Raw genomic sequence first — 15,107 nt, forward strand, 5'->3', positions numbered from 1 at the left:
AAAATGTATTATATAACATTTCTTGACAGTAGCACATCAATACACAATTACATGAAGAATCACAACTAAGCAATATAAATTTTTTCTTAACTATTTAAACAATATATAAGCTATATATAAAGAGAAAAAAACACTAAAAAATCAATATATAGATTTTACAAAATATTTGTGCATATAGATTATTAAAAATAACTATATTTGAAACTTATCAATAAACCTTAAAAAATATCATTGTATGATAAATCTTAAAATTGCATGGTATTTCAGTACTTACATCAAGTAGGTACGGCATTGAAAATACAAAGACACATTAAAAAATACAACTCAGTTAAAACTAATAGTTTTATATTAAATGTAATTTTTTTAAATTTAACAAAACAAAATAAAGGAATTTAATTCAATTTTGAAGCTGTGGCTTTGCCCATGTTTTCGTGGAACTGTTGGAAACATGGGACTTTGCACAATGCAACATCACACATTTTACAAACCAAATTACTTCAAACAGGTTTATTCCTAGTGCTACAATTGGCACATCTTCTCGATGTACCTTTAATTGGCAAATGTCCTTCTGTATTAGGAACTGTTACGATTGGACTTAAATTAAACTTTTTTTTTGTGATGACAACATTTTTCTTTTTTGTAACTCTGCTGCAAAATTCTCCTATTAACTGATCTGCAAGCTGACTCCGAAACATCAAATGTGTTACTGGTTTTTTTTGTAGTTTCTTCATCTCTAATTTATAGAGTATGTATGAATTGACAATAGCAGCATCAATCAAGTAATAAAAAACTTTAACCCACCAACGTCTTGATTTCCACTGAATATTGTAATATGATGTTAACTGATCAAATAAATCAACACCTCCCATATACTTATTATACGATGCCACAGCCACAGGACAAAGTAATTGATCTTTCTGACCATGTATGTTTTTCCTCGAAATAGAACAGGTTTCAGATGGATCGTCCATTGAACTTACTATACAAACTGACTTTGTTCCCCTATCTTTCCATTTTACTAATCCCATATCTCTGGTGCTGACATAATCATATTCTCCCAAAGTTAGGTTTTTGTCATTTTTCAATAAGTCTTTGGGGAAAAACTTTTTTGTTTGCAGAATTGTGGAACAATTGAAACATCCCTTCAATAAAAGTTTCTTCACGAGACTGAAACTAAGAAAAGAAACGATCAAAGAAAATACAATATCCTAAATTCTCATATCCTCGCACCAATCCTAGAACTACACTCTCGCCCAAAGGTCCCTCTCTAGTTGCTGTTTTGCCTGCATAAAAGTCATACCCTATCATATATCCAGTAACTGAGCAGCAAATTACCCAAATTTTAAAACCTCGTTTAATTGGTTTGAGAGGCAGATATTGCTTGAATGACGACCTTCCTTTAAATGCAATCATGCTCTCATCTATAGATAAAAATCTACTTGGGCTAAAAACCTGTCTGAAAACTGTATTAAAATGATTTAAGATTGGCCGTACTTTAAAAAGTTTGTCAAAATTCAGGCTGGAGCGTTCAGGCATTTTGGTATTATCATTGAGATGAAGCATTCTTAAAATAAAAAGGAATCTTTTCAAAGTCATTATTTTTGAAATTCTGCCATTTGTAAAATTTGGATTTGACGACCAATACAAACGCAGTGATGGCAGTTTGTTGAAACCCATTATTATGAGAATACCTATAAATGCATTCAATTCAGCCACCGATATGTTTAAAACTTGCCCTTTCTGTGAAGCATACAGAGTTGTTTGTTCCACAATCAATTGTGCAATTTGTAAATTAAAGAATAAGAAAAAAATTTGGGACACAATGCTCGTGCTGATGTCAACTTTTGCCCCAAAATATGCTTTAAAATTACTTTTTTCAAATTTTGACTTAATGTTTTTACAATGTGCATCTGAACCTTTGATCCAAATTGGTTCAAAGGAACTAGTTTCTTCATCCTCTTGCCCTTCACCCGTGACATCTTCTGTACCACCTTCCTCTGCAATGATACGCGGGACAATGTCTGGTGTGTCATGTACATTGTCAGGCGAACCATCAAGTTCATCGTCGATGTCTGGGGTTCCTGTTGGTGTTCCTGGGCTCGTAACTGTTGACGGCAAATTTTCTCTGTCAGAAGTAAAATTATGATAATCAAAGGCTATATAGTTAACATATTATTGCATTCTTTTCACCTTAGATACATTCTTCACGTTACCTTTTTGGGCGCTTTGCTGCTGGGGCTGGGCTAAAAGCTGCTCCAACAGGAATAGCATCGTCAGCATCGCTGTCCCCACCATCTTCTGAGTTAAGAGCCTGATCTTCAGTTAGAAGATCAAATCTTTGGTATATTTCTTCTACTGTCAGGCCTTCCAGCTCTGACACTGGTATCGTAAACGATGCTATTTCCCTTGAATAATTAATGTCACAGGAAATTAACACCTAAATTATATAAATATAATAACATTTCTAACTACTACATATGACAAACCATTTTAGAATATCTTTAGTACTAATTATAATGTATTTAAATAATAAAAGTATTTCTGCGAGAATTGATCTCGCCAGTATTTCTCACAATAACATCTTTGCTAAAAAAAAATATGTTGTAAAATACATTAAAAGTTATTTTTAGATATGCTGTGAATATATTATTAACACAAAGCTATGCCAAAGGTATGTTAATAAGCCATAAAAAAAACAAAAAGACTATTAAGAGCCTGGGGGTTAGCCTGCAAGGCCCAATAAAATGAATTTTTATGATTTTTAAAGAACATGTATTGCATAATTGACTATATCCTTAAAATTACAAACATTTAATAAGTGTACTTACCAATTTTTCCACAGTGTATGTATTTTCTGTTCTTGAAAATCTTTAGTTAAAACTAGCAGCTTGTTACACAAAGCAAAAAACAGTGGTGCGAGTAGGGACTTGTGGTCTTCCCAGCTAACCACAAAGTGAAATTTTTGTATTTCCATCAGTGCTAGTACTGTGATAGCTAGAATTTTTTTACCAGAATGGAAAACACAAAACACTTTCTGCTTGAGTATACACTCTATGGCCCTTAACAAGAAAAAAATACTGATTCTAGGTGTGGTCATCTGAGGTAACCACAAAACCTCTGTGGAATTTCATCTCATAAAATGAAGGTATTACCAAAGCAGTGTTATGTGGTTGTTTGAGGCAACCACAAAGCTATAAAGGGTTAACAGTTACTTTGTGAAACACTAAAAATGTGATACGTAAAATTGTTATAATTAAAAGCTAATAAAACATATTGTGTTTAGTAAAGATATGTTTTGACGACAGTCGTCGTACCCTCCCAGATACAGAGGCCGTACCTGGCCACCGACGCGGGCCTGAGGGGGCCTATTTTCCCCCCCAGTGAACCCCAGTGTGTGCGACGGCCAGGGACGCACCCGCGTGCGCCCTAGCATGCCAACGAGTGTTTTTTCTATGTGACTTTATCTTTTATTTCAGTGTGTATATATTTGTAAACGATTAAGGGATTTGAATGTGTGTAATTAACTTATTTTATTTATTATTCATTGTGCAAGTTCGCTGTGTAATTAATGTCTCGTGTATGTCTTTGTAAATAATTCAATAACTTTTTCTGAAGTGTTTCGCCGTAGTATGTAATTGCAGCCTGGCGCGCCGCGGGACGGAGCTCTCTCCCACGCCGGCCGATTTTCCCCTCCCTCCCCGCCACCCGCGGGCGCCGGCCCGCGGGCGAGCGGGGAGAGGCAGTCGCGTCCTGGTCTCGAGCGGAGACAGACGTGTTCGTTGCTCCGCGAGCCGCGCACGTTGCGCTCGGGATTGAACGTTCGCTCAGTCCGCAGTCGGTCACGGCAGCTGAGCTGCCACCGCGAATCAGCTTAGCATTGTTAACTTACGAGTCATCGGGAGACGTGTCTAGCGGGCAGTTTCTACAACGCGAACGTGGTGCTACGAGTCTCTGAACTTTTCGCCGTCCACGGAACATTACGTAACGGGCCGCGTATGTACAGCGTTCCGTCTTCGGGCCCTTTCTCACTGGGTCAGCCTAGCATTAATAAACTTTACGATTCGCGCCGAAACGTATTTGAGAACCGCCCCGTCATCAGGGAGTCCGTGTCGCCGTGGTAGGGCACTTGTTCCGCGACGGTTCCGCCAGGCTGCGGCAGGACTTTATAAGCGTTAATAAAAGACGGCTCGTGAAATTCGTTAATGCCGTGTTCTGCTTGCGACAACCTACCAACATTCCTCGCAATCACTTCACTCTCCCTCCAGGTCCCGCCTTTCCCGGTCCCGGCCACGTTGGCCTGGACCCACACCTCTCCGACGAGGGCAGTACGGGCATAACAGGACATTTATTTCAACGGGAAAACGGGGACCTGAAGCCGAGGGACGTCATTTGGCGCCCAACTAGTGTGGCCGTAAGCATACGCAAGCGCACGCAAGCGCACGCAAGCGCACGCAAGCGCGCAGGTGCAGGACAGAACGGAAGCAGGTGCGGCTGCGCGGCGTGGGAGCGGCTCGAATTCGAGACGTCGCGCCGGCGCGCCGGCGGGAGATAACGCAGCGCGGGAACGGCGCGAACACGAGACGTTTCGGCGAGAGATAGCGCGTCGTGGGGGACAGAAATACAAGACGGCGGTGCAGCGGTATCCCGGACTGAAGATAACGCGCTGGGGAGGATCGTATTGTATTACTGGGGGAGATTGTGTTCACGATCCGCGGATCAGTAGCACAGGAGGACAGGATGGCGTGGAAACAGGCGGGACAAGAAAGATACGATCTAATCAGTTTCGAAACGGACTTGTGTGAGGAGGGAGACTCCGCGAAAATGGACGTAAAAAACGAGGTTTGCGGGTCCGGCGGCGCGGCCGAGGGCGCAAACAGCACGGACAGCACAGTTGAGGACAGTAAACGGGAACAGGGGGACAGGCACGCGGACGCAGATGGGCCGGTAGTGCGGTACGTGAGCACGCAGTTTGAGTTGCCAGAGTTTGCGGGGAGAGACAACGAGGACCCGCGGGAGTTTTTGCGGGAGTGTGAACACCTCCTAAAACTGTACGAAGTGCGACGGGCGGAGTGGACGCCGCGAGTGGCGGGACAGCTCCGCGGCGAGGCAAGGAACTGGTGGTCAATGGCCGGGAGTTTTGATACCGAGTGGGGACATTTTGTGCGCCAAGTCAAAACTAGGTTTGATAACGATCAGGCGCGGGCAATGTGTTTGCGGACATTTTATTGCCGAAACCAGGAGGAGGACGAGAGTGCAGAGCAGTTCATTTACGAGAAGTTACGCATGTTCCGCCGATTGGGGACAAGTGGGGACGTGAGTGCGGCGTTGCCAACCATTGTCGAACAATTGCTGCCAGAGTTTCGCCCCTTCATGAGGACGGCTGCTGGTCGTGACACGGAGGAGTTCGTGGCCCTCGCCCGCGTGATCGAACGTGACATGTCGCAGTGGAGGACGGCACTCAGGGGCGCGAGAGCTCCCCGTGCTCGCTCGGGGCCGCGAGGGGTCACCGTCACAGAGGTCACGGACAGTGACTTGACCGTGGTGAGCTACGCCGGCGGCGCGGGACCGCGCAGGACAACAGACCGCGGTGGCACCAGGGAACGCCCGGAACCAGCTGCGACAGGAGGAGGACGTCACGAGCGGACAGATACGAGAGAGAGGGACGAACGTCCGCCGCGATGCCGTTTTTGCCCGGACGCGTACCATTGGCATCGCCTCTGCCCCACCAGAGCCGCGTGGGAGGAGGCGCGCGAAGGCAACACGTCGCAGGCGGGAAACGCAGGACCGGGGGCGGAGGGACAACTGGGTGCCGCTCCCCGGCCCGCCAGCCACCGGCAGTCCCAGTAACTGACAGAACACGTCGACCACCACCGGCGCCTACCGCACTAACGTCCTGTATGCCGCCGGGAAGCAGGGGACAACGGGACTACTCCTCATCAGCTGTCCCCATGCCGAGGCAACTGCGGGGACAGCTGACTGCCGGCGCCACCACCGCGGCCCTGAGGCCGGGTATACCAGGGCCGGACCAGCCGCCTCGTCGACACGCCGTCGACGGGGTGGACAACCAGAGCGTCAGCGCAGGCATCCCGCCGGCCATCTCCGTGCAGGGACAGCTGACTGCCGGCGCCACCACCGCGGCCCTGAGGCCGGTTATACCAGGGCCGGACCAGCCGCCTCGTCGACACGCCGTCGACGGGGTGGACAATCAGAGCATCAGCGCAGGCGTCCCGCCGGCCATCTCCGGGCAGGGACAGCTGACTGCCGGCGCCACCACCGCGGCCCTGAGGCCGGGTGTACCAGGGCCGGACCAGCCGCCTCGTCGACACGCCGTCGACGGGGTGGACAATCAGAGCATCAGCGCAGGCATCCCGCCGACCATCTCCGGGCAGGGACAGCTGACTGCCGGCGCCACCACCGCGGCCCTGAGGCCGGGTATACCAGGGCCGGACCAGCCGCCTCGTCGATACGCCGTCGACGGGGCGGACAACCAGAGCATCAGCGCAGGCATCCCGCCGGCCATCTCCGTGCAGGGACAGCTGACTGCCGGCGCCACCGCCGCGGCCCTGAGGCCGGTTATACCAGGGCCGGACCAGCCGCCTCGTCGACCTGTCGTCGACGAGGTGGACCACCGGAACGTCAACACGTCGGCGCCGGAGCGAGCCGCGGACCTCGCCGCGAGTTCCCCACGCCCGGACGGCCAGGTGGCCGGGGGCGGTGGGGGACAGACGACTGCACAGCTGGGGCAGGTCGGCCCCGAGGAGCCGGAGCTGCTGCGAATTCCTGTCCGCGCTAACGGGCGGGAGATGCTGGCCCTGGTGGACACCGCCGCCAGCCGAACCTACATCGCGGCCCACCTGGTGGGAGCGGAGGCAGTGACACCGCGGAGGGAGCTGGTGCAGCTGGCCACCAGGGATGCCGTCGTTGCAGCAGGGGGCATCACTCAGGTAACAATGAGCATCGTTGGTCACGTTAGCCACGTCGAGGCCTGGGTGGTCCCCGAGCTCCGCGAGGGGCTGATTCTGGGGGTCCCATGGCTGCACGAGGTCGACGCCACCGTGGAAGTACGAGCTGGCCGGATGCACTTCGGCACCCAGGGGCGCTGGACGGTGTACGGCGTGCACCAGGTTCCCCCCAGTCCCCCTCAGTCAGTCATTCGCCTAGAAGACCTTCAGCACGGTGTTCCAGAGGAGTACGTCGATGTCATCAACCATGTCCTCACCTCTCAGGCACAGGTATTTGCGGCCGCGGACCGGCTACGACGGACAAACGTGACGGAGCACCGGATACCGATGGTACCGCACCGCCCTCCCTTTGAGAAGGTATACGGATTTGGCATCCGGGAACGGGAGGCCATACAGACTCAAATTGACGAGATGTTACGTGACGGGGTAGTGGAACCCAGCACCTCCCCGTATAACTCACGGGTGGTGCTGGCCACCAAGAAAGACGGAAGTCTACGCTTTTGCGTAAACTTCAAGGCGATAAACAAACTGACCATTCCCGCCCCGCCCCCGCAGATCAATATCACAGACGCACTGGCAGGACTGGGGGACGCCACTATTTTCACGACACTAGACTTAAAATCAGGCTACTGGCAGGTGCCGGTATGTCTGGAGGACCGCCCTAAGACGGCATTTACGGCACCAGACGGTCGACGTTACCAGTTCTGCGCCATGCCGTTTGGTCTCATGGACGCCCCTGCCACGTTCCAGGCCCTGATGGTACGTGTTCTGGATGGGTACATTGGTGAGTTCGCCAGTGCCTATCTGGACGACGTTATCATCTGGTCCAGGACGTGGGAGGAACACGCGCACCATCTGGCATTGGTGCTAGAACGTATGGCCAGACACGGACTGACGTGCGCCCCAAAGAAATGCCACATTGGGGCCACGGAAATAGAGTTCCTAGGACACATAGTGACGGCGGAGGGGTGCCGCCCCCGACCTGAGCAGTTGGAGCTAATAGAGGGAAAGGGGGCACCGAAGACCAGGAAGCAGCTCCAGAAGCTGCTGGGGCTGCTCAACTGGCTGCGGTCCTTCGTCCCCGACTTCGCCACGGTGACGGCCCCGATGACGGACCTACTGTCGCCGAAGACTAAGTTCCGGTGGACCCCCGCCGCGGACGAGGCCTTGCGACAGGTGAAGCGCCGGTTCAGGAACTGTCACACGCTCTCACGCCTGGTGCCCAGCCGCCCCATCTTCATCCAGACGGATGCGAGTCAGGAGGGGATGGGGGCGGTGTTGTACCAGATGGATGACCGGGGCGAGAGGCGCGTGATCGAGTACGCCAGCGCCAAGTTTGGGCAGGCTGAGCGGAAGTATCACGTGAATGAGCAAGAGTGCCTTGCGGTGGTCTGGGCCCTACAGAGGTACCGTCACCACGTCGAGGGCCGCTCATTCACGCTGAGAACCGACAGCCAATGCCTCCGCTGGTTGGACTCCGCTCAGGGCCGGAAGTCTAAGTTCACTCGGTGGGCCATGCTGATCCAGGAATTCTCGTTCACGGTCGAGCACATTCCTGGACGTGAAAATCAGTTGGCCGACGAGTTGTCCCGGAATCCGGACCCTGAGAATGAGTTCCACGACGACCAGGGCTGGGAGGAAGTGCTCCTCCCTGAGCGTGAGCGCGGGGTAGAGGACTCGGTGCCGCGACCGTGCGCGTTGTACGCGCTGACAAGCCCCACTGCTCCTGCACCTGACGCGCGACCCGAGACTATGACTGACCTGCTGGCGTGGGTCCACGCGGCGCAACTCCGGGACCCCGACACCCGGACCCGACTGACAGAGTGTGGGGAGGGGGTGATACCGGGCTGCCGGAGCCTGAACGGGGTGCTCCAGACCAGGGGGGCTCACAGGTCGAGCGGGGTGGCGGACCCACGTGCCGCCCGAGGCCAGGCGCTGGGTCCTGAGCTACCTGCATGACCACCCCCTGGCGGGACACCCGGGCGCGGAGCAGACGCTGCGTGAGGTCAGACGGACGTTCCGCTGGCCTGGCGACGCGGCAGAAGTAAGACGCTACGTGCGGGCCTGCCTGCGTTGCCAGGAGCGGAAGTCCAGGCGACCCGACGGCAAGGAGCAGCAGGTCCCACGACGGCCCCGGAATCCCTTCCACACTGTGGCGGTGGATATTATGGGGCCGTATCCTCGCACGTCCCGTGGTCGGCGATTCATTGTTGTGGTCACGGATGTCTTCACCCGCTGGGCGGAGGCGTTCGCAGTACCAAACGTGAAGGCCGGCACCGTGATTGCCCTGCTCGAGCGCGAGTTCTTCCCGCGATACGGGTACCCCGCGGTCCTGCTGACGGACAACGGGGTGCAGTTCACGGGGAGAAGCTGGCGAGTGTCCTGCGCGGGTTGGGGGGTGGAGCATCACACGACGCCCACCTACCATCCGCGCGCGAATCCGACCGAAAGGCGGAATCAGGACATTAAAACTCAGCTGCGCATCCGGTTGGACGAGGACCACACCAAGTGGGACCTGCACCTGCCGACGCTGCTGTTTTGCCTGCGCCGTCGGACGAACGCGGTCACGGGCCATTCCCCCGCTGAACTGGTGCAGGGCCGGAACCTCGCCCTGCCCGGGGAAGCGCGCGCAACCCCCGACTTGCACAACATGACCACGGACGATCTGCGCGAAGACGCCCGACGTCGCCAAGCTGACTACCTGACTAGACGTACGCCGCAGACGCACCAGCCCCCAGCACGACTAGAGCCTGGCCAGCAGGTGTTTGTTAAGTGTCATCACCTGTCGGCTGGCGAGCGGGGCTTTTGCGCCAGTCTGGCTCCTAAGTGGGCGGGGCCACAGGAGATCGTAGACAGACTGGGCACCACCTCGTACCTCGTGCGTCGCGCCGACGGACGGACAACTAAGGTGCACAGGGACGACATTCGACTGATAGGCGACCCGCACGACGAGTACGACCACGACGACAGCGGACCAGTGGACGGTGACGAGGCCGAGGATGACGTCACCGAAGGTGTACTGGCCGACCTCGGCGCCCCTGTGGTGGTACCGCCGGAGCCGGACCTGGGACGTCGACGGGGACACGCCCACCCCAGGTCACTGCGGGGGGTTGGCAGGGACGTTGACAGGGACGACGACACACGGGACGGGACCGATGACAACGTCGCAGTAGGAGTCCTGGTCGACCTCGATGACCCCGTGGTGACGCCACCGGAACCGGATCAGGGACGTCGACGGGGACACGCCTACCCCGGGTCACGGCGAGTGGCAGGCGAGAACGCTGACGGGGACGGTGACACACGGGACAGGACCGATGACAACGTCGCAGTAGGAGTCCTGGTCGACCTCGGTGACCCCGTGGTGACGCCACCGGAGCCGGATCAGGGACGTCGACGAGGACACGCCCACCCCAAGTCACTGCGGGGGGTTGGCAGGAACGTTGACAGGGACGACGACACCTGGGGCACGACACATGGACGGGCCCCCACGACGACACCGACTCAGCCTCCTACGGGGGGACAGCAAAAGGGGAACGGTGGTTGGCAACTGGCAAGAGGGGGCGGGGAACGGACGCCCGTCAGAAGGGGCGGAAGGGGTCCGCGTGGCGCAAGCATGGCAGAGCTGGAGCGCTTTGTGGACCGGGTGCTCCCGCCTGATGACGTCAGCGCCTACGCCAACGACACTGATGGACCGCTCATCGAGGACGTAACACATGACAACACTGCTCAGGGCGACCTGGTCGACCTGAGTGAACCAGTGGTGACGTTGCCGGAGCCTACCCAGAGACGTGGACGGAGGTACGTCCACTCCTGGGAACGGCGGGTGACGGGGACGGACGTGAGCAAGGACGTGACAGACGGGGTAACGGTCCGGCTCCTCAGTGGGGAGGGCGATGTCGACAGGGCCCAGCAGGTGGTCCTGGACTTGCCTTCCGGGGAGCCGAGGATGACCGCTCACGCGGGGAGGGGACCGGCGTTGCGCCGGTCCACGCGTGAGAAGACGGCCCCCCACTACCTCCGGGACTACGAGTGGGGGAGTCAGCGCAAACCCCGCGACGTAAGACAAACGACCGACGGGGGGTTACGCTGCAGCGTGATGCAGCTCCTGCCCCAGTTTGCCCGACCCGGACGGAATGACGTGACGAGCTCCGACGACCAGACAAGTGGCCGGACGCGGACGCAGCTGCCGGTCTAGGTCGGCGTCGGGGGCCAGGACGGCCTCGGGAGAGGGGGGGCATATGACGACAGTCGTCGTACCCTCCCAGATACAGAGGCCGTACCTGGCCACCGACGCGGGCCTGAGGGGGCCTATTTTCCCCCCCAGTGAACCCCAGTGTGTGCGACGGCCAGGGACGCACCCGCGTGCGCCCTAGCATGCCAACGAGTGTTTTTTCTATGTGACTTTATCTTTTATTTCAGTGTGTATATATTTGTAAACGATTAAGGGATTTGAATGTGTGTAATTAACTTATTTTATTTATTATTCATTGTGCAAGTTCGCTGTGTAATTAATGTCTCGTGTATGTCTTTGTAAATAATTCAATAACTTTTTCTGAAGTGTTTCGCCGTAGTATGTAATTGCAGCCTGGCGCGCCGCGGGACGGAGCTCTCTCCCACGCCGGCCGATTTTCCCCTCCCTCCCCGCCACCCGCGGGCGCCGGCCCGCGGGCGAGCGGGGAGAGGCAGTCGCGTCCTGGTCTCGAGCGGAGACAGACGTGTTCGTTGCTCCGCGAGCCGCGCACGTTGCGCTCGGGATTGAACGTTCGCTCAGTCCGCAGTCGGTCACGGCAGCTGAGCTGCCACCGCGAATCAGCTTAGCATTGTTAACTTACGAGTCATCGGGAGACGTGTCTAGCGGGCAGTTTCTACAACGCGAACGTGGTGCTACGAGTCTCTGAACTTTTCGCCGTCCACGGAACATTACGTAACGGGCTGCGTATGTACAGCGTTCCGTCTTCGGGCCCTTTCTCACTGGGTCAGCCTAGCATTAATAAACTTTACGATTCGCGCCGAAACGTATTTGAGAACCGCCCCGTCATCAGGGAGTCCGTGTCGCCGTGGTAGGGCACTTGTTCCGCGACGGTTCCGCCAGGCTGCGGCAGGACTTTATAAGCGTTAATAAAAGACGGCTCGTGAAATTCGTTAATGCCGTGTTCTGCTTGCGACAACCTACCAACATTCCTCGCAATCACTTCACTCTCCCTCCAGGTCCCGCCTTTCCCGGTCCCGGCCACGTTGGCCTGGACCCACACCTCTCCGACGAGGGCAGTACGGGCATAACAGGACATTTATTTCAACGGGAAAACGGGGACCTGAAGCCGAGGGACGTCAGTTTATTTAAACTGAAAAAAATTTAATAGGTCTTAAATTAGATTGAGTAATTAGTTCACACTACAAAATTGTTCGCAGCACCACACAACAAGCACTTCACAATAAGGTTATTTTTATTACTCGACCGAACTTCGAAAAAATTAGAATATGAAGGCCACGGCAACGAAAATAATGGACTGCTTTCTAGGCTTCTCGCTTCATTAGATTATGTCATTGCTTTCGCGCATGTGCACAGGTAGGTTAATTAATCAAACAGCACAACAATAAACCCGCATGTCGCAAATATTAAATAAATGACAATCATAATACGAGCGCAGGCTAGCCAACAGCAGTTTTACAAGTACAAGCAATACCATCGCAAATAATATGCTTGTCGGGATTTTCGTTCTGGGATTGAAAAAATCAACAAATCGTTGTTCGTTCAATAAGAAATACATTTAAAAAATGTAACGCAAGAAGTAACGACAATTATCGTTACTTTAAGGCAGAGAAATGTAATTCAGTTACAGTTACTGAAAACTTAATATATTGAGTTACCACGATCGTTACCATAAAAAGTAACTGTTACAAATAACGTTGTTACTAGTAGCGCGTTACTTCCAGTCCCTGATGTACGTACACATAAAGTTTCTCCGACTGTGGGTAATAATGGGATACGGGAACAGAATAAGTGAAGCTAACAGAAGTGACAGTAGACAGATTTTTCATTGTTGTTTTTGTACCAGCTCTCGGGGCGTGCAGAAATTAAATGTAAACACGGCCACCCACAAGTTCTGTAATATATCTATCCCGAAACAATTCATTTGAAAATTGTATGCGTCATAATACTTACTTGGTAAATATTTCCAAAAAAGCTTGAAATAAGTAAAAATTTTAGTATAACATAACATCCACATTCAGTGTAAACCATCTTTGGTGCCATGGCAACAAAGAAATAAAAGAGTTCGTTAAAATCCACACTATGTTGCTTCTGTTACTTGTTTATTCTGTGACACGGGTCAAAACAGTGAAAGTGAATTTCCCAAAAAAAAAAAAAAAAAAATGTGGTAGGCTATGTGTCAATTGTACGTCATGAAATTTCAATGTAATACACATCAAAATTATTTCGTGTCTACCTGGGGGGGGGGGGGGAGGCAGGAAACAAAGTGCACTATTAATCACTTTCCCTCGTTTGTCCCATGTCTCATTACTACCCCTATCTTTAATTTTTTTTTTTGTTTTGTACTTTCATACTGCCATAATAACCAAAAGTTATTGACATTATCACAAAACCACTGAATTTATGATTGTACTAAATTGTCATATGTAATATTTTTATGTAATTTTCTATGTTATGTTAAGTCGGTGTGTTTATATTTCAAGTCTCAACTAAAAGGACAGAGTTCACTACTGTCCTTTTTTGGAGCACCCAGTAAGAAGAAGTGAAATGAGAGCTGTCAGCAAGAAGATGTTCTGCACCTCCCTTTGTTACACTAATAATTCTATCTCTCTCTTTCTTTAATTTATTGTTGAAGTAGGGAGAGAAGGCAGTACAGGGTGGAGGAAAAAAGTGTAGGTACTGTGTTGTTGATACCTTCGTAAACTTAATAATATAACATTGCATAAAAACCTTAGAAACAATGCTCTAACAAATAAACAATAGTAGACGGTAACAACTGACGAATCCAATCTGTAGTTTACTATGGAAATATATAGTATTTTAATTATGGAGTAAGAAATTTGTATATTATGTGGATAGGAAATTGATTATTTAAAGAGTGGTGAAAAATCTGAAGTTTAATAGTTTGAACCATAGATAGTAAACATAACACAGCAACACTTTCAATAACAAACATACACTGACATACATAACCTGAACCTGACTCTTGATACATATGAAAATTAACAATATTATTCAACGATATAATTAGGAATCTTTTGTAAGTTTGAAAATATTATAAGAAATGTATATATTCATCCTTTCCAAGTGTGTATAAGAATTTAAGGTTGGTGGAGTTATAACAATTTTAATACTCAACAATAAAATATGAATTTACTTAAAAATTCTTAATTTATATTGTGACAAATCTTTCCTGGAGATTATTTGCAGTTCAAATGTCTTAGGATGTATGTTGGCACAGATCACACCCAAAAGTTCAAAAGTGATTTAATTAAGTCCAGTAGTTGTTTCAAAATTTATATCGTTCATAAATCAAATGATTTCAAAGTGAGTTAAAAATTAGAGAGTTTAATATCAAATTAAATTCTATTTTAAATAGAATTACACGGCTTTAGTTCAGCGGGAGTACGATTATCTTAAAAGTAGGACTTCTGGGTGTCTAAGTAGAATTACTTCTCTTTATATTATGTTATATACACAATCTAATTGAAGTTCAGTTTTATCAACTTTTGCAACAATATAGTTTGTTTGGCTAGAAATCTCACGTATTTATAAGCATGTAAGCAAATTTATACTGGCCTCTTAAGCCTTGAACAATGGCGACACTGCTTAATTATGGCGTCCCTAGCTAAGCAATTCTTAAATTGGCTTATAATTGACATAACTGCTTTAAATCCAAGTAAATATTACTTACAGTTCGTTAAGATATTTAGTTGTAACAATTTCATTAATGTACACAACCGACGATACCCTAAACTCATATTTTTAATAATTTTAATTGTTCAGGCGTCAGGCCTTAGCCTACACGTAGTAACGCCAAAAATCACACTTTTTTAAGTTACTTCCTGTTCCTGTGTGGCTGAGATACGTGTATACCCAATATATATGGTTCATAACATCCTTTCATGGCCTTTGGTCACAACAATACGGTAAGG

The 15,107-nt window shown here is 50.5% G+C and overlaps 1 protein-coding gene across 1 annotated transcript; it reads right to left on the reverse strand.

Annotated features, from left to right (window-relative positions):
* Positions 1-243: 243 nt before the first annotated feature.
* Positions 244-3,486, reverse strand: LOC134535724 (uncharacterized). Its single transcript, XM_063374939.1, has 3 exons — positions 2,829-3,486; positions 2,214-2,405; positions 244-2,125 (listed from the first exon to the last, which is right to left on the reverse strand). Exons 1-3 carry the CDS (start codon positions 3,095-3,097, stop codon positions 1,174-1,176), a joined length of 1,413 nt encoding a protein of 470 aa, XP_063231009.1. The 5' UTR covers positions 3,098-3,486; the 3' UTR covers positions 244-1,173.
* Between the last annotated feature and the right edge of the window lie 11,621 nt (positions 3,487-15,107).

This window comes from Bacillus rossius, chromosome 10 (assembly GCF_032445375.1).
Source record: "Bacillus rossius redtenbacheri isolate Brsri chromosome 10, Brsri_v3, whole genome shotgun sequence".
Lineage (NCBI taxonomy): Eukaryota > Metazoa > Arthropoda > Insecta > Phasmatodea > Bacillidae > Bacillus > Bacillus rossius.

Excerpts from the sequence above, each read along its gene's own strand:
- LOC134535724 (XM_063374939.1), bottom strand. The coding sequence starts at position 3,097 with ATGACCACACCTAGAATCAGTATTTTTTTCTTGTTAAGGGCCATAGAG. Across the intron at positions 2,406-2,828 it reads CATACACTGTGGAAAAATTG|GGAAATAGCATCGTTTACGA; the intron begins GTAAGTACACTT and ends TAATTATTCAAG. Across the intron at positions 2,126-2,213 it reads GCAGCAAAGCGCCCAAAAAG|AGAAAATTTGCCGTCAACAG; the intron begins GTAACGTGAAGA and ends TACTTCTGACAG.